This window comes from Ambystoma mexicanum, chromosome 3p, assembly GCF_040938575.1.
Source record: "Ambystoma mexicanum isolate Mex_15411 chromosome 3p, UKY_AmexF1_1, whole genome shotgun sequence".
In the NCBI taxonomy this organism is placed as follows: Eukaryota; Metazoa; Chordata; class Amphibia; order Caudata; family Ambystomatidae; genus Ambystoma; species Ambystoma mexicanum.
In genome coordinates this window covers 194,216,166-194,236,881 of record NC_090925.1, presented here as the reverse complement: position 1 = coordinate 194,236,881, position 20,716 = coordinate 194,216,166, and the positions used below count along the sequence as shown (strand labels likewise).

Genomic DNA, 20,716 nt, shown 5'->3' with positions numbered 1-20,716 from the left:
CTTAGAGTACCTGCTTGAGCCCTGAATAGAGATCTCACACATTACCTCCCTCCACCACTGTGCTGCATGTACCTGCCCCCGGAAATCTCCACCACCGTACCCGAATGCACCAGACATGCAGGCTTCCTTTAGAGTACCTGTGTAAGCCCTGGCTAGAGATCTTCCACATTACCTACCTCCACCACTGTGCTGCATTTACCTGCCCCGGAAATCTCGAACACCGTGCCTGCATGCACCAGACATGCAGGCCTCCTTTAGAGTACCCGTGTAAACCCTGACTAGAGATCTCCCACATTACCTCCCTCCACCACTTTGCTGCATGTACCTGCCCCAGAAATCTCCACCACTGTACCTGCATGTACCAGACATGCAGGCTTCCCTTAGAGTACCTGTGTGAGCCCTGAATAGAGATCTCCCACATTACCTCCCTCCACCACTGTGCTGCATGTACCTGCCCCAGAAATCTCCACCACCCTACCTGTATGCACCAGACATGCAGACTTCCTTTGGAATACCTGGGTAAGCCCTGACTAGAGATCCTCTGCATTACCTACCTCCATCACTGTGCTGCATGTACCTGCCCCAGACATTTCCACCACCATACCGGCATGCACCAGAAATGCAGACTTCCTTTGGAATACCTGTGTAATCCCTGACTAGAGGTCTCCACGTTACCTACCTCCACCACTGTGCTGCATGTACCTGATCCAGAAATCTCCACCACCGTACCTGCATGCACCAGAAATGCAGACTTCCTTTAGATTACCCGTGTAAGCCCTGACTAGAGATCTCCCACATTACCTCCCTCCACTACTGTGCTGCATTTACCTGCCCTAGAAATCTCCACCACTGTACCTGCATGCACCAGACATTCAGACTTCCTTTAGAGTACCCGTGTAAGCCCTGACTAGAGATCTGACACATTACCTGCCTCCACCACTTTGCTGAGTATACCTGCCCCAGAAATCTCCACCACTGTACCTGCATGCACCAGACATGCAGTCTTCCTTTAGAGTACCTGTGTAAGCCCCGACTAGAGATCCTCTGCATTACCTATCTCCACCACTGTGCTGCATGTACCTGCCCCAGACATTTCCACCACCGTACCTGCATGCACCAGAAATGCAGACTTCCTTTGGAATACCTGTGTAAGCCCTGACTAGAGGTCTCCACATTACCTACCTCCACCACTGTGCTGCATGTACCTGCCCCAGAAATCTCCACCACCGTACCTGCATGCACCAGAAATGCAGACTTCCTTTAGAGTACCCGTGTAAGCCCTGACTAGAGATCTCCCACATTACCTCCCTCCACCACTGTGCTGCATGTACCTGCCCCAGAAATCTCCACCACCGTACCCGCATGCACTAGACATGCAGACTTCCTTTAGAGTACCTGTGTAAGCCCTGACTAGAGAGCTCCCACATTACCTCCCTCCACCACTGTGCTGCATGTACTTGCCCCCGGAAATCTCCACCGCCATACCCGAATGCACCAGACATGCAGACTTCCTTTGGAATACCTGTGTAAGCCCTGACTAGAGGTCTCACACATTACCTCCCTCCACCACTGTGCTGCATGTACGTGCCCCAGAAATCTCCACCACCGTACCCGCATGTACCAGACATGCAGACTTCCTTTAGAGTACTCGTTTAAGCCCTGAATAGAGATCTCCCACATTACCTGCCTCCACCACTTTGCTGCATGTACCTGCCCCAGAAATCTCCACCACTGTACCTGCATGCACCAGACATGCAGGCTTCCCTTAGAGTACCCGTGTGAGCCCTGAATAGAGATCTCCCACATTACCTCCCTCCACCACTGTGCTGCATGTACCTGCCCCAGAAATCTCCACCACCGTACCTGCATGCACCAGACATGCAGACTTCCTTTAGAGTACCTGTGTAAGCCCTGACTAGAGATCCTCTGCATTACCTACCTCCATCACTGTGCTGCATCTACCTGCCCCAGACATTTCCACCACCGTACCTGCATGTACCAGAAATGCAGACTTCCTTTGGAATACCTGTGTAAACCCTGACTAGAGGTCTCCACATTACCTACCTCCAACACTGTGCTGCATGTACCTGCCCCAGAAATCTCCACCACCGTACCTGCATGCACCAGAAATGCAGAATTCCTTTAGATTACCCGTGTAAGCCCTGACTAGAGATCTCCCACATTACCTCCCTCCACTACTGTGCTGCATTTATCTGCCCCAGAAATCTCCACCACCGTAGCTGCATGCACCAGACATGCAGACTTCCTTTGGAGTACCCGTGTAAGCCCTGACTAGAGATCTGACACATTACCTGCCTCCACCACTTTGCTGCATGTACCTGCCCCAGAAATCTCCACCACCGTACCTGCATGCACCAGACATGCAGGCTTCCTTTAGAGTACCCGTGCAAGCTCTAAGTAGAGATCTCCAACATTACCTCCCTCCACCACTGTGCTGCATGTACCTGCCCCAGAAATCTCCACCGCCGTACCTGCATGCACCAGACATGCAGGCCTCCTTTAGGGTACCCGTGTAAGCCCTGACTAGAGATCTCCCACATTACCTCCCTCCACCACTGTGCTGCATGTACCTGCCCCAGAAATCTCCACCACCGTACCCGCATGCACTAGACATGCAGACTTCCTTTAGAGTACCTGTGCAAGCCCTGACTAGAGATCTCCCACATTACCTCCCTCTACCACTGTGCTGCCTGTATCTACCCCTGGAAATCTCCACCGCCGTACCCGAATGCACCAGACATGCAGACTTCCTTTGGAATACCTGTGTAAGCCCTGACTAGAGGTCTCACACATTACCTCCCTCCACCACTGTGCTGCATGTACGTGCCCCAGAAATCTCCACCACCATACCCGCATGTACCAGACATGCAGACTTCCTTTAGAGTACTCATTTAAGCCCTGAGTAGAGATCTCCCACATTACCTGCCTCCACCACTTTGCTGCATGTACCTGCCCCAAAAATCTCCACCACTGTACCTGCATGCACCAGACATGCAGGCTTCCCTTAGAGTACCCGTGTGAGCCCTGAATAAAGATCTCCCACATTAGCTCCCTCCACCACTGTGTTGCATGTACCAGCACCAGCAATCTCCACCACTGTACCTGCATGCACCAGACATGCAGACTTCCTTTAGGGTACCTGTGTAAGCCCCGACTAGAGATCCTCTGCATTACCTACCTCCACCACTGTGCTGCATGTACCTGCCCCAGACATTTCCACCACCGTACCTGCATGCACCAGAAATGCAGACTTCCTTTGGAATACCTGTGTAAGCCCTGACTAGAGGTCTCCACATTACCTACCTCCACCCCTGTGCTGCATGTACCTGCCCCAGAAATCTCCACCACCGTACCTGCATGCACCAGAAATGCAGACTTCCTTTAGAGTACCTGTGTAAGCCCTGACTAGAGATCTCCCACATTACCTCCCTCCACCACTGTGCTGCATGTACCTGCCCCAGACATTTCCACCACCGTACCCACATGCACCAGAAATGCAGACTTCCTTTGGAATACCTGTGTAAGCCCTGACTAGAGGTCTCCACATTACCTACCTCCACCACTGTGCTGCATGTACCAGACATGCAGACTTCCTTTGGAATACCTGTGTAAGCCCTGACTAGAGATCTCCCACATTACCTGCCTCCACCACTTTGCTGCATGTACCTGCCCCAAAAATCTCCAACACTGTACCTGCATGCACCAGACATGCAGGCTTCCCTTAGAGTACCCGTGTGAGCCCTGAATAAAGTTCTCCCACATTACCTCCCTCCACCACTGTGTTGCATGTACCAGCACCAGAAATCTCCACCACCGTACCTGCATGCACCAGACATGCAGACTTCCTTTAGGGTACCTCTGTAAGCCTCGACTAGAGATCATCTGCATTACCTCCCTCCACCACTGTGCTGCATGTACCTGCCCCAGACATTTCCACCACCGTACCTGCATGCACCAGAAATGCAGTCTTCCTTTGGAATACCTGTGTAAGCCCTGGCTAGAGGTCTCCACATTACCTACCTCCACCACTGTGCTGCATGTACCTGCCCCAGAAATCTCCACCACCGTGCCTGCATGCACCAGACATGCAGACTTCCTTTGGAATACCTGTGTAAGCCCTGACTAGAGATCTCCCACATTACCTGCCTCCACCACTTTGCTGCATGTACCTGCCCTAAAAATCTCCAACACTGTACCTGCATGCACCAGACATGCAGGCTTCCCTTAGAGTACCCGTGTGAGCCCTGAATAAAGTTCTCCCACCTTACCTCCCTCCACCACTGTGTTGCATGTACCAGCACCAGAAATCTCCACCACCGTACCTGCATGCACCAGACATGCAGACTTCCTTTAGGGTACCTCTGTAAGCCTCGACTAGAGATCCTCTGCATTACCTCCCTCCACCACTGTGCTGCATGTACCTGCCCCAGACATTTCCACCACCGTACCTGCATGCACCAGAAATGCAGTCTTCCTTTGGAATACCTGTGTAAGCCCTGACTAGAGGTCTCCACATTACCTACCTCCACCAATGTGCTGCATGTACCTGCCCCAGAAATCTCCACCACCGTTCCTGCATGCACCAGAAATGCAGACTTCCTTTAGCGTACCCGTGTAAGCCCTGACTAGAGATTTCCCACATTACCTCCCTCCACCACTGTGCTGCATGTACCTGCCCCAGACATTTCCACCACCGTACCTGCATGCACCAGAAATGCAGACTTCCTTTAGAGTACCCGTGTAAGCCCTGACTGGAGATCTCCCACATTACCTCCCTCCACCACTGTGCTGCATGTACATGCCCCAGACATTTCCACCACCGTACCCACATGCACCAGAAATGCAGACTTCCTTTGGAATACCTGTGTAAGCCCTGACTAGAGGTCTCCACATTACCTACCTCCACCACTGTGCTGCATGTACCTGCCCCAGACATCTCCACCACCGTGCCTGCATGCACCAGACATGCAGACTTCCTTTGGAATACATGTGTAAGCCCTGACTAGAAGTCTCACACATTACCTCCCTCCACCACTGTGCTGCATGTACGTGCCCCAGAAATCTCCACCACCGTACCCGCATGTACCAGACATGCAGACTTCCTTTAGAGTACTCGTGTAAGCCCTGAATAGAGATCTCCCACATTACCTGCCTCCACCACTTTGCTGCATGTACCTGCCCCAGAAATCTCCACCACTGTACCTGCATGCACCAGACATGCAGGCTTCCCTTAGAGTACCTGCGTGAGCCCTGAATAGAGATCTCACACATTACCTCCCTCCACCACTGTGCTGCATGTACCTGACCCCGGAAATCTCCACCACCGTACCCGAATGCACCAGACATGCAGGCTTCCTTTAGAGTACCTGTGTAAGCCCTGGCTAGAGATCTTCCACATTACCTACCTCCACCACTGTGCTGCATTTACCTGCCCCGGAAATCTCGAACACCGTGCCTGCATGCACCAGACATGCAGGCCTCCTTTAGAGTACCCGTGTAAACCCTGACTAGAGATCTCCCACATTACCTCCCTCCACCACTTTGCTGCATGTACCTGCCCCAGAAATCTCCACCACTGTACCTGCATGTACCAGACATGCAGGCTTCCCTTAGAGTACCCGTGTGAGCCCTGAATAGAGATCTCCCACATTACCTCCCTCCACCACTGTGCTGCATGTACCTGCCCCAGAAATCTCCACCACCCTACCTGCATGCACCAGACATGCAGACTTCCTTTGGAATACCTGGGTAAGCCCTGACTAGAGATCCTCTGCATTACCTACCTCCATCACTGTGCTGCATGTACCTGCCCCAGACATTTCCACCACCATACCGGCATGCACCAGAAATGCAGACTTCCTTTGGAATACCTGTGTAATCCCTGACTAGAGGTCTCCACGTTACCTACCTCCACCACTGTGCTGCATGTACCTGATCCAGAAATCTCCACCACCGTACCTGCATGCACCAGAAATGCAGACTTCCTTTAGATTACCCGTGTAAGCCCTGACTAGAGATCTCCCACATTACCTCCCTCCACTACTGTGCTGCATTTACCTGCCCCAGAAATCTCCACCACTGTACCTGCATGCACCAGACATTCAGACTTCCTTTAGAGTACCCGTGTAAGCCCTGACTAGAGATCTGACACATTACCTGCCTCCACCACTTTGCTGAGTATACCTGCCCCAGAAATCTCCACCACTGTACCTGCATGCACCAGACATGCAGTCTTCCTTTAGAGTACCTGTGTAAGCCCCGACTAGAGATCCTCTGCATTACCTATCTCCACCACTGTGCTGCATGTACCTGCCCCAGACATTTCCACCACCGTACCTGCATGCACCAGAAATGCAGACTTCCTTTGGAATACCTGTGTAAGCCCTGACTAGAGGTCTCCACATTACCTACCTCCACCACTGTGCTGCATGTACCTGCCCCAGAAATCTCCACCACCGTACCTGCATGCACCAGAAATGCAGACTTCATTTAGAGTACCCGTGTAAGCCCTGACTAGAGATCTCCCACATTACCTCCCTCCACCACTGTGCTGCATGTACCTGCCCCAGAAATCTCCACCACCGTACCCGCATGCACTAGACATGCAGACTTCCTTTAGAGTACCTGTGTAAGCCCTGACTAGAGATCTCCCACATTACCTCCCTCCACCACTGTGCTGCATGTACCTGCCCCCGGAAATCTCCACCGCCGTACCCGAATGCACCAGACATGCAGACTTCCTTTGGAATACCTGTGTAAGCCCTGACTAGAGGTCTCACACATTACCTCCCTCCACCACTGTGCTGCATGTACGTGCCCCAGAAATCTCCACCACCGTACCCGCATGTACCAGACATGCAGACTTCCTTTAGAGTACTCGTGTAAGCCCTGAATAGAGATCTCCCACATTACCTGCCTCCACCACTTTGCTGCATGTACCTGCCCCAGAAATCTCCACCACTGTACCTGCATGCACCAGACATGCAGGCTTCCCTTAGAGTACCCGTGTGAGCCCTGAATAGAGATCTCCCACATTACCTCCCTCCACCACTGTGCTGCATGTACCTGCCCCAGAAATCTCCACCACCGTACCTGCATGCACCAGACATGCAGACTTCCTTTAGAGTACCTGTGTAAGCCCTGACTAGAGATCCTCTGCATTACCTACCTCCATCACTGTGCTGCATCTACCTGCCCCAGACATTTCCACCACCGTACCTGCATGTACCAGAAATGCAGACTTCCTTTGGAATACCTGTGTAAACCCTGACTAGAGGTCTCCACATTACCTACCTCCAACACTGTGCTGCATGTACCTGCCCCAGAAATCTCCACCACCGTACCTGCATGCACCAGAAATGCAGAATTCCTTTAGATTACCCGTGTAAGCCCTGACTAGAGATCTCCCACATTACCTCCCTCCACTACTGTGCTGCATTTATCTGCCCCAGAAATCTCCACCACCGTAGCTGCATGCACCAGACATGCAGACTTCCTTTGGAGTACCCGTGTAAGCCCTGACTAGAGATCTGACACATTACCTGCCTCCACCACTTTGCTGCATGTACCTGCCCCAGAAATCTCCACCACCGTACCTGCATGCACCAGACATGCAGGCTTCCTTTAGAGTACCCGTGCAAGCTCTAAGTAGAGATCTCCAACATTACCTCCCTCCACCACTGTGCTGCATGTACCTGCCCCAGAAATCTCCACCGCCGTACCTGCATGCACCAGACATGCAGGCCTCCTTTAGGGTACCCGTGTAAGCCCTGACTAGAGATCTCCCACATTACCTCCCTCCACCACTGTGCTGCATGTACCTGCCCCAGAAATCTCCACCACCGTACCTGCATGCACTAGACATGCAGACTTCCTTTAGAGTACCTGTGTAAGCCCTGACTAGAGATCTCCCACATTACCTCCCTCCACCACTGTGCTGCCTGTATCTGCCCCTGGAAATCTCCACCGCCATACCCGAATGCACCAGACATGCAGACTTCCTTTGGAATACCTGTGTAAGCCCTGACTAGAGGTCTCACACATTACCTCCCTCCACCACTGTGCTGCATGTACGTGCCCCAGAAATCTCCACCACCATACCCGCATGTACCAGACATGCAGACTTCCTTTAGAGTACTCATGTAAGCCCTGAGTAGAGATCTCCCACATTACCTGCCTCCACCACTTTGCTGCATGTACCTGCCCCAAAAATCTCCACCACTGTACCTGCATGCACCAGACATGCAGGCTTCCCTTAGAGTACCCGTGTGAGCCCTGAATAAAGATCTCCCACATTACCTCCCTCCACCACTGTGTTGCATGTACCAGCACCAGCAATCTCCACCACTGTACCTGCATGCACCAGACATGCAGACTTCCTTTAGGGTACCTGTGTAAGCCCCGACTAGAGATCCTCTGCATTACCTACCTCCACCACTGTGCTGCATGTACCTGCCCCAGACATTTCCACCACCGTACCTGCATGCACCAGAAATGCAGACTTCCTTTGGAATACTTGTGTAGGCCCTGACTAGAGGTCTCCACATTACCTACCTCCACCACTGTGCTGCATGTACCTGCCCCAGAAATCTCCACCACCGTACCTGCATGCACCAGAAATGCAGACTTCCTTTAGAGTACCTGTGTAAGCCCTGACTAGAGATCTCCCACATTACCTCCCTCCACCACTGTGCTGCATGTACCTGCCCCAGACATTTCCACCACCGTACCCACATGCACCAGAAATGCAGACTTCCTTTGGAATACCTGTGTAAGCCCTGACTAGAGGTCTCCACATTACCTACCTCCACCACTGTGCTGCATGTACCAGACATGCAGACTTCCTTTGGAATACCTGTGTAAGCCCTGACTAGAGATCTCCCACATTACCTGCCTCCACCACTTTGCTGCATGTACCTGCCCCAAAAATCTCCAACACTGTACCTGCATGCACCAGACATGCAGGCTTCCCTTAGAGTACCCGTGTGAGCCCTGAATAAAGTTCTCCCACATTACCTCCCTCCACCACTGTGTTGCATGTACCAGCACCAGAAATCTCCACCACCGTACCTGCATGCACCAGACATGCAGACTTCCTTTAGGGTACCTCTGTAAGCCTCGACTAGAGATCCTCTGCATTACCTCCCTCCACCACTGTGCTGCATGTACCTGCCCCAGACATTTCCACCACCGTACCTGCATGCACCAGAAATGCAGTCTTCCTTTGGAATACCTGTGTAAGCCCTGACTAGAGGTCTCCACATTACCTACCCCCACCACTGTGCTGCATGTACCTGCCCCAGAAATCTCCACCACCGTACCTGCATGCACCAGACATGCAGACTTCCTTTAGAGTACTTGTGCACGCCATACTTCCACATTACCTGCCTCCACCACTGGGCTAATGTGTACACACCCCATGGACTCCACCTCGGGACTGCACCTGTGTGGAGCCCTGAATAAAGTTCTCCCACATTACCTCCCTCCACCACTGTGTTGCATGTACCAGCACCAGAAATCTCCACCACCGTACCTGCATGCACCAGACATGCAGACTTCCTTTAGGGTACCTCTGTAAGCCTCGACTAGAGATCCTCTGCATTACCTCCCTCCACCACTGTGTTGCATGTACCTGCCCCAGAAATCTCCACCGCCGTACCCGCATGCACCAGAAATGCAGACTTCCTTTGGAATACCTGTGTAAGCCCTGACTAGAGGTCTCCACATTACCTACCTCCACCAATGTGCTGCATGTACCTGCCCCAGAAATCTCCACCACCGTTCCTGCATGCACCAGAAATGCAGACTTCCTTTAGCGTACCCGTGTAAGCCCTGACTAGAGATTTCCCACATTACCTCCCTCCACCACTGTGCTGCATGTACCTGCCCCAGACATTTCCACCACCGTACCTGCATGCACCAGAAATGCAGACTTCCTTTAGAGTACCCGTGTAAGCCCTGACTAGAGATCTCCCACATTACCTCCCTCCACCACTGTGCTGCATGTACATGCCCCAGACATTTCCACCACCGTACCCACATGCACCAGAAATGCAGACTTCCTTTGGAATACCTGTGTAAGCCCTGACTAGAGGTCTCCACATTACCTACCTCCACCACTGTGCTGCATGTACCTGCCCCAGACATCTCCACCACCGTGCCTGCATGCACCAGACATGCAGACTTCCTTTGGAATACATGTGTAAGCCCTGACTAGAAGTCTCACACATTACCTCCCTCCACCACTGTGCTGCATGTACGTGCCCCAGAAATCTCCACCACCGTACCCACATGTACCAGACATGCAGACTTCCTTTAGAGTACTCATGTAAGCCCTGAGTAGAGATCTCCCACATTACCTGCCTCCACCACTTTGCTGCATGTACCTGCCCCAAAAATCTCCACCACTGTACCTGCATGCACCAGACATGCAGGCTTCCCTTAGAGTACCCGTGTGAGCCCTGAATAAAGATCTCCCACATTACCTCCCTCCACCACTGTGTTGCATGTACCTGCCCCAGAAATCTCCACCGCCGTACCCGCATGCACCAGAAATGCAGACTTCCTTTGGAATACCTGTGTAAGCCCTGACTAGAGGTCTCCACATTACCTACCCCCACCACTGTGCTGCATGTACCTGCCCCAGAAATCTCCACCACCGTACCTGCATGCACCAGACATGCAGACTTCCTTTAGAGTACTTGTGCACGCCATACTTCCACATTACCTGCCTCCACCACTGGGCTAATGTGTACACACCCCATGGACTCCACCTCGGGACTGCACCTGTGTGGATAGATGTGTACTCAAGTTAGAAGCTTCTTAAACAGTGCCTGCGTGTACACTCCTATAGGCATTTTTCAGGCACTACTTTATACCTTCCTCCGAGCTTCAGAACACAGTATCATGTCTGCCCACACACTTTCATTGCGGGTTCTGCATCCCCACAGACACTTCTTCTAGACCTTGAGTTAGAATCGCACCCTGCAGTGTCCCCGCCCCCCCCCCCGCTTGGCTTTCATGCGCACTGTAGCTCTGTGCACCTTCCTTTATGGCACGTGTGTAAACTCACCTTAAGCATTGCAACCCAAGTACCAGCAGCCGCTGCGGCATTGACTTCCTCAGCTGCCCCTGGTTGTGTCTGTGCATGCAGTTCACTTGCATCTTTCTTTCATTTCAGACCACGGTCTCCTGGGAGGGCGAGACGCTGGTGTGCGTCCAGAAGGGAGAGGTCAAGAATCGAGGCTGGAGGCAGTGGCTGGAGGGGGACCTACTTCACTTGGTGAGAAACCAGGCGGCATGGCAGGGTTTCTTGGGCACTGGGTGAGAAAGGCTTCCTGGGTGGCAGGGTCTGTAAGTGTGTGTGTGGCTTTGCTACAGCAAGGACGTGGTCGGATATCATGGAAGTTCTGCTGATGTAAAGGCTCGCCAAGAGTGGCCCCGGAGACTGCCTTCACATCCACCACTAAGAATATTGGATGTAACAGTCACACAACTTGCTGAGCTACCTAATAATCAAACACAAGGGGATGTCTTACTGAAAAAGCAGATGTGTGCTGAGCAGTAGCTCTCAGGTGAATCCTGGATGAGACAGTGACACTGGTCATTCAGTGTGTGTTCAAGGAGTGTCCAGGCAGACCTATCTCTTCCTGATGGGGGCCGTGCTAGTCCCACTGTAAAATGAACCCCTGCAGCCAATACATTTAAGTTGAATGATTGTTCTCTCTGGCCACACACGCGCCAAGGATGTGTGATAAAGATCTGTTTGATGCATCCTGCCAGGTTGCCCTGCTGGCATCTGCATACCCAAGGAGGGGATTTCCATGCACTGCCACCGACTGCTCACAAGGGGGAAGGGGAGGACATTCTGAAAAGGGGGTCAAGGCCCCACCTGTCACCATCCTACAGACGCCATTGTAATGTTTGATGTATTAGTGGAGGGCAGTGTTTAAGTGGGGCGTGGGTTTGAGGGGAGGCTCTAACACGGGTGCATGGCCAAAGTGGGGGCGTAGTAGAAAGATGGAGAGAGAAGGGTGCTAGTGGGAGCCAAGCAGGAGGGGCGGGCTGCTTTGGTGTACCCGCGTCTTTTGTTTCTTAATCACCTACTCTGACCTGCGCAGGCTCAGGTGCATGTGGGGGTCTAAGCTGGTGATTACGAAACAGAAAGGAGAGGGTGAAACAAAATAATTAGGGCACCTGTCCTTTTGATGCTTTGTGAGAGGCACCAACCCCTTCAGGCAGCCCTTTAACTCAGCATAGCTGTGTGGTTAAATACCTGCCATTAGAGGGCGCACAAGCACTCAGTAAAGAGCTGCAACCCTCCCATGCTAGATGGGCTGATTGGAACATCACTTTTGCACGTGCGGTCCGGGCACCCGCTCTCTCTCCATTTGCCCTCCTTTTTCTCAAACTCCGATTTTGCAGTACTCTAGCATTCACTGCCTAGCGGGCCGGGATGTCATTTGTATCACTGGCCCTCTATTTTCAATGGCTCCGACATGGAACCTTTATTTTTTCCCATTTATCTCCAGCATGGAGCACGCAAACACTCAGCTCTGGCTGGCCGGGATCTTCACTGGGCATCGGAGCCTCTAATTTCTGAGCCCCGACACCGGAGCATTCAAATGTTTTCTTGCTCCGACAGGAAGCACTACACAACTCACTGCCTGTGGTGCTGCCCCCTTAAGGGAAGCACACGCGGCGGCGTGACGGTGCACGCTGCTGCATGCATTATAAATAAAGGGGGCGTTCCCGCCGCAGGCAGTGTGACCGGGGCGCCCGAACTTAACAGGCGTGTGAGGCTCAGTCTGTGGGGGTTCGGGGATCACTTAATCTGTCACTGAGGGACCTCCAACACAGCCGATGGGCCCGGATGTGAAGAGGGCCCATAACTTCATATCACGGTCCTCTGACGCACAGCCCTTCATTTCTTTCGCCGCCGGAGGGTCCCGGCTTCATTCTGGGCCTGCCGTCGCGGTGAACCTGAATGTTGGTTGCGCCCCCACTTCCATCCTCGCTCCTATCCAGAGGGCAACAGCGGGGCCACTCCCTCCACTCTCCAGTCAGAGACTTTTGTATTCATTGCAGCACCGCTGCCTGCACCACTCTCAGCACCACGTGGCAAAGGCCGCCCAGCAGGGGCTCATCTTCTCCGGCGGGCGACCGAGAGCCCACAGAGATTCTTCTTCCTTGTCCCCAATGTTGCGACTGGACCTGAGGTCACGCAGGCCAGTCCATTCATCGCTGGGGGCACCCAGCACACAAGTAGGCCTGAGCAGTTACGGGCTGGCCCACAGGCTCCCAGGCCAGCCCGCAGACTTGCTGGGGGCACCCAGGTGACATCGCGGGACAGGGGGAACCCTGTCAGCCCGTGAGCACACATGTTCTACCATGGTCTGGGGGCACCCAGGCCAAACACCATACACGGTAACAGAGTTGCCCAGTAGGGGAACCGGCACCTCCATGCCGAGTTGCCCAGCAGGGGCTCTGCTTACATGGAGGGGGGTGGCATCACAGACAGTGTTGCCCAGCAGGGGCACTGTCAGAGTGGAGGGCCCTGCAGTAGCAAGCCCTCTGCCTAAGACGCAGTGCGAGCATCGCGCTGCAGACAAGGACACAAACAGCCTGCAGGAGTCAGGTTGCATTGAATGATGAGCCGGAACTGGCTCGTCCCTTTTATTGTTTTTGTCACATGGTCATTGACATGTGACAGAGGCACGAGCCCTGGGAGATACCATGCCATGCAGGAGGGGTGACACACCACAACAACTGCAATAGAAACAGAAAGAGGTCTCTTTCTCTTTTGAACAAGCTTTTTTTGCTGTTTCCATGATAGGAAAATACGTGATTAGCGAGCAGCATTTGTGATAGTACATTTGGAGCAGGTACGTTTATTTTCTATTTTTTTGTTGAGCGGATTGAGAAAGTATCGGCATATACAGCCGATGTTCCAAGCTTGCTGATTGGATAAGGCACCCAGTCCGCTTTCTAATCCCCTGTGAGAACCACTACCTGTTTCCCATTTTTCCACCCCTGCTTGGATGCCATTATCCACACTTTTTTCCACCGTTTGTGGTTTTGAACATTTTGACAGTACTTTGTAAAAAGAATACTAGGCCACCTCAGCATAGCTGCCAAGTGTCCCAGTTCCAGGCAGAATCTTTGAGCTAGTCCTGTTTTTTCCACAGTGCATGCTGGGACTTGTAGGCCCACTCTTGCAATGGGAAACATGAAATTACAAGTTGCAGCTTGCAACTGGAAGCAAACCCCAGGATTAGCACGAGGTGTCGCGCATGGAAATGGGAAAGGTGGCAGGGAGGCACCTGATTTGCACAATGTCACCCTCTTCGCCTTTAACGTTCCTGCTAGCATAGCATTGGTTAAAGTATGCTAGTTAAGCTTCTTTCAACCGCTCTACTTAACCGCAAAGTCTCACATCATCCCATCCCAGCCTCCACATCTTGCCCTCTTCACCCAACCATGAACCCACCCAACTACTGCTAGGTTTCCCGGGTCTCCTCTCTCCAACGTCGTGCCTCAAGAATAATGCTCCACACATGCCTGTCAATGTAACATTGACTGCTTCAAACACATAATGGTAACAATGAAAAATAAGTTTACAGTGACTGCATTGATGCGGACAGTAGTATACATCAAACTGGGAGCCGTCTAGACATCTCACAGTGACAAGGGTTTCAGGGCACTTTTACAGATCTTTTCAAACTTTGTTGGGGCAGTCACTGATTTTTTAAAGTAAAAAATACATTCAGTTGATGGTCTACATTCACAATGGAAGTAAATGATACTTTTCTTGCGATTTTAAATTCATGGTTTTCATTGTATGATATTTCCCTGAAGAAGCGTGCAGGCCTGAAACATATGTAGGTCATTTTTTTTTTAAAGAGTCACTCACATTAATTTAAACATTATTAACATTAATGACATTTTTTTGTCGATAATTGCAATGACTCGGGGCTACACAATAACCAGAAAGCTTTCATATGAAAAAGTGTTCAGAAAATTCAATGAAAAGTTGTATGAAATAAGGGCACGTATAGGTTTTTGTTCGGTTAGATCACGAGATGCCGGGATTTCTGCCTCATGCTATTATTTAAGGACAGCGTGCATTGTGTTTTACCGTGGAAAGAAGCATTTTTAGGCCAGTGCAGGTGCCACAGCCTCCTAGCTTTTTGCATAGATTTCAAAAACTGAAGCCCCGTGCAGTTTCGGCCTCATGATATCAGTTGAAGGGACACTAGCTGTTCTAGAAAAGCACACCAAATATATAAATAATAATATCAGTTGAAGGGACGCTACTAGATATACTGGAAAAGCATCCTAAATATATGAAGCAGTGCCAGGAATGCTTTCCGTACCTCATACTGTTTTAAGGAAACTTTAAAAAACGAATTCTACAGGCCTGGGAAGTTATTTAAGAAAGAGAGTATTTGTGAGAGTCACCAAACCCCTCAGGCAACCCTTTAACTCTTTAACATAGCCGTGTGGTTAAAGACCTGCTTGCGAGCGTGGAGCCTCTCTTTTTTTAATAAGAAGACACAATGATAAGCTCCATCCCCATAGGCAGCCCTTTAGCCATGCGGTTCTGTTGAGCTAAAGGGCCGCCTGAGGAGGTTTCTTCCTCTATGGCTAGTTGGGGGGATCCCGGCACAGCTTGGCTTGAGCGCACTTTTCGAAGTCTTCCAGGGCTCCACTCCAGCTAGCCCCATCTCACTTAAAGCTCTGTTAGATTGTTAGTGTAGTGAGCGAGCCAAGTTAATACATTGTTGAAAATCTGTTACATTAATTCAACCTTTCCCACACATGCACGGTGTCTGCTGTCTGTCACTCCATTCCACCGGAAGAAAGCCTTCCCCTCCTTTTGTTAGTAGGTTTGTTAGTAGGTCGAGGGTAATGCCCAGCCACCTCTGGGAGTGCGTGCACTCAAGAAGTTAATGAGTCATGATACTTTTTCGGAGAAGGGGACATGGAAGAAGTACCTTGGGAATGATCAGCTGCCAGAGACACTGAGACTATGGGCTTGATTTACAAATAAATGCTAACATGGGAAAGTCCCATTGAAAACAGGACCAGCCTACAAATAAGTCTCTGTGGCAGAAAGTACTCCAGGCATGACACCAAGGAGCCCTGATCCAAAAGCAGGACCTGTGAACAGGATTCAAGTACCATCACTGACAAGTCAAAGACAACCTGCAGCATTTGCTGGGGAGAATCTGCAGATAGAGAAGAAGAGTCAAGTACAAGTGCTCTACCTGCAGATAGAGAAGAAGAGTCAAGTACACGGGCTCTACCTGCAGATAGAGAAGAAGAGTCAAGTACAAGGGCTGCACCTGCAGATAGAGAAGAAGAGTCAAGTACAAGGGCTCTACCTGTAGGCCAAGACGAAAGAGAGACCGTCGAACCGACAGACGCGTGCAACACCTCCACGAGGTCCAGGAAAGGACCGCAGACACATATGGACTTCATTACAGTTTCACCGGTACAGTAAAAATGCAGGTAAAATTGCCAGTAATACCGGCACAGGCATTTTTACCATAATGGGCAAACACAAGTTTGTCGGTGGGGGCCACAGATCTACCTCCAGACCTGACCTACCGGTAAACCAGGGCCCCACGGCAAACAAATGCTGCAATGACCTCCTTTGGAATGGGGATTTCCTGCCATTGCCATCACCTGGAATATCCCGGTAATACCGGGATATCAGGCACTGGTACCGGTAGCAACAGTTTGCCAGTATCCCGCCGGGATTACCGGAATTATCGAACAGACAGACAAGCAACATCAACGCAAGACTTTGGTACAAGTGACCTCCTCCCTCCTAGTACAGGTATCTTATACTCGCATGAATACATGCATGTCAATGGAAGGGCGGTGGACTCAGCCTGGGAAGGCCACACCTTGTGCTTTATGGCTGACGGAGACAGTCTTTGATGTCAGCTGCATTCAGTAGCGCTTCTTAGTGTTATTATTAAAAAAGGGCAGCACCGGGAAATACATGTCTTCAAGGTGAATACTCCCAAACGCTTCGCATCTCGCCTCGAAGCAGGCAAGAGGCGTTGCGGTATGACGACGTGCGCCTGCCAAAGCCACCTCAGAGCAAAAGGCGGGAACAGAAAACACGCTTAGCCGCGCCAAAAGGGATATACGTCAGAAGCGTGAGCTGTGAAGGCAAGCATTCTTTAATAGCGGGCAAAGCATCTTTCTAGCAGTGCCAAGCGCAGTGAAGGATAATACTGTGCATTGTGCAGGCAGAAGCAATAGCCTAATATGGCGCATAGTGAGCGGAATACATCGTTACACACTGGTGCAGTAATAGGGAAATACATAGGTGATCATGCCTTACTCAATTGTTTCCTCCAGAGAGCTAATAACATAATTGGAGATGTAAACCTGCTGTGGGTGTAATAAAAATGTCTTAACCAGGTATGCCTCAGCCACTCAATTTATAAGCGCTATGCATGTCCTTCACTGAAGTCCTGTTAAAAACAAGTGTGGCAATGCCAACAAGTTTGGCTTGGGTATAAGTATTATGCATTTGCCAGGCACTGCTATTATATGCCCAGGTACTTGCACCACTTTGCAGCTGATACTATTGATTGCCAGTTAATACCACTATGGTAGTGCCTGACAAATGCGTTCCAAAACTTTTGGCATTGCCAATGTTTGTTTGCTTGGCTTCAGGGCTGTATGTTAGATCAGTATTTCTGAATAGGTTTGCATGCATGCAACACATGCTTCTGTTTACCATGCTCCTATTTGCATTGCAGAATTGTGTCCGCTTTACCAGGCCTGCTTTTAAAAATGTAATGGGGTCACTCCCATGTTTGCATTAAAGAAGACACATAGAACATGCTTCTTCCCTCTGTGAAAAGAGGTATAGGATTCTGGTTATAAACTTTTATTCAAAACAGAAAAGGACCTACCTCAACCTATTTCCAAAGGGGTTAACCCTAAACAAATCAATAACAACTCGGGTGCTCGTCGTCAAGATGTGTGTCAAAAAACGAAATCACTGTCTTCTGTCAAAACCAGCTACTCTATCCAATAACACATGGATTCAATGAGCTTCTTGACAAAAGCACCAGGAGAATGTCTCCCTTCTCCGGATGTAACAATTCAGTCTTAGATTGCTTGAAGCAGCCTCTTACAACAGGCTGGATTTATCAAGGATACTGAAACCAGGAAAAGGACTCTCTTCTCCTGGTCTATCTGGAAGACTCTTGTAGACTGTTCCGGGTTTACGCTTTTGTAGAAGTCTCTAACAGTCTCTTTTACTTCTTCCCAAGGATTTCTCCTGTTTATTATGCTCTTAGGGTTTGGCACACCCTCTGGCTTTACTTGGCTCTTGGGGAGATTTCTCCCAGACAGTTCTATGCCTTCTTGATACCCATTCATAGATATTTGGTTCACCACTGTGACAAGGGAGTTCACTCCTGAGGAACTCTTGAGATTTCTCACTTTTGTTACACCATGTGATGAGGGAAATCACCCCTGATACACTCTTTACTTGAAAGATTACCACTGTAATAAGGGCAACCAATCGCACAACTTCCTTGTCTCTTCGTTCTCCGGTTATCACCACTGGAATGAGGGAGATTACTCCTGAGTAATACTGAGCTTTAAATGTCACCACTGTGATGAGGGAGATCACTACAGAGGCACTTTTGACTTCTACTTCTCTGGAGGTCACCTCTGTGACACAGGAGATTACTTCAGAATAATGCTGGTCTCTGACTTCTCTGGTTGTCACCACTGTGACGAGGGCGTTTACTCCCGATGGATGCTGATCTCTGACTTCTCTGGTTGTCACCACTGTGACGAAGGAGTTTACTCCCAAAGGATACTGATCACTGACTTTGCCCCATGCCCCAACCGGGTCTCCATCTACTTCCGCTAAATGTAGCATGGCAGGCCTGCAACACTGGTTCTTCTTGTGGTGCTGGGCTGACTCGCGTTGGTTCAGCACTTCCCTCTTTCTTTACTCTGCTCCCCGCTTTGTCCTCGCCGCTCCGTAGAGACATGAGCCACACGGTTCCGGCGCAGCTATTGGAAACCACAGTCCACCTCTCAGAGGTCATGCCACTACTGGCTGTCTTTCAGCCTTCAACAGCGAGTCGGTTTCCCACCGGCTCGCAAAGTTTATTTCTGCTTTTTGCCTTAAGACTGTCTGTCTCCCAAGGCTTCGGCTGCCAGGGATTTGAATGTCCCGAGCTGTGCAAGACAGACTGCAGCTTCCCTCGAAGCTCCTCCTGCTTCCCAATTCTCTCAGTCCTTCTTCAACTTCCACTTTTTGCAGCGGGGCCTGCCCCCACATAACATCACTGTCTGTTTCTTGCAGTTTCAATGTTATCTTTATCCTTCCTTGGGGCCACTTCGTCACAGTCTCTTGGTTGTTCACTCTATGATTACTCTGCATAATTGCCTGGCTCTTCCTCATCTTGGTTAGATCAGATCTTGAAGATGAAACAGAAGAGACTTTACAACAACAAACAGTAGCATTCTCAGGTTGATTATTGAATTGATTTGCTGGGGTTATGGCCGGTGGGGAAAAGGGTATCGGGAGGGCCTTCAGAGCACAGGAGTCCTTATCGCCATGAGGGGAGTCTCTGCCTGTGAGGTCCGCTTTTCACCACAGCCAGGTGGAACTGTTGGGTAATGGGCTCACCTCCCTAGCCTCACAGGGAAGGGTCCCCTCATGGAAGAAGTGATGAGACCCGTGAATCATCACACTGCACACCAGACGTGATTCAGTGTATCAGAAAGTACAAGAACATTTCTAATGTTCTTATACCATCTGATAGGGTGAATCACAGGTCATTGTCGTGCTACAGCTTGAAACCTTTGCCACAAAGCGCCCTCCTTTTGTTCAGGTGTCAATGGGGAAAACTGACCAGATTTAACCCCCCTTTCCATCTATGCAGGGGAAAGCAGGTTCACCTTTGATCTTGCACAACTCTCCCTGATCTGCAGGTATGCCAACGACTCCCCATTGTGTGGTCCATTTCCTGTCTACACTCTATAGTAGAGGTCTGTAACCTGAGTCTCTCCAGATGATTTGGGCCACGATTCCCATGATGCCTCGCCATTGAATATGCTGATGTGGGCTTGTGGGGGTAGTGATCCGAATCATCTGGAGAGTCAAAGGTTGCAGACTCTTGACTCTACACTGAAGCAAAGGTCTTTAGGGACCACAGCTAGCAACATCATGCAAGCATTCGAAGACTTGCCAATCGGCCATCACAAACTTGAGACTTGAAGTGTGCCCTGATTACACTCATCTGAAGAAACCTGCCCTGAATCCCCAAACCCCATCAAACCTCAGACCTGTGTGTTTGTCACTTATCAAAACTAACGGGACACATGGTTCCTTTCTTGACCCAGGATTTTGTTAAATCCCCCAGTTTGTAGGGTCTTCTCTGGACAGTCTTCCGCCCTGGTGGGGGAACTCTGCTTCGATCCTGCTTTATGTTTTAGACCCCCCCCTGTAACCATGTCATTTATGGCTGTAGCCCCTAGCAATGTACAGTACTCTAGCTTTCCGAAGTTAGGATTGCATTAAATAAATATCCGAAATTAATGATGAAATGTAGACGACGTGCCCGCTAAATGGCGAAGGTGTCGACTCCTTCATTTTGCTGGATTTTTCACCGGCTTTACAGACTAGATCATGACATGTTGG

The 20,716-nt window shown here is 50.6% G+C and overlaps 1 protein-coding gene across 3 annotated transcripts in view; it reads left to right on the top strand.

Moving 5' to 3' along the window:
* The window catches only part of RBP5 (retinol binding protein 5), a 141,544-nt gene that overhangs the window by 96,767 nt on the left and 24,061 nt on the right, over positions 1-20,716 (top strand). For all 3 annotated transcript variants that reach the window (XM_069650613.1, XM_069650612.1, XM_069650611.1), the window contains exon 4: positions 11,201-11,302. In XM_069650613.1, coding sequence (XP_069506714.1) covers positions 11,201-11,302 — 102 coding nt within the window. The remainder of the gene's footprint in view (positions 1-11,200; positions 11,303-20,716) is intronic.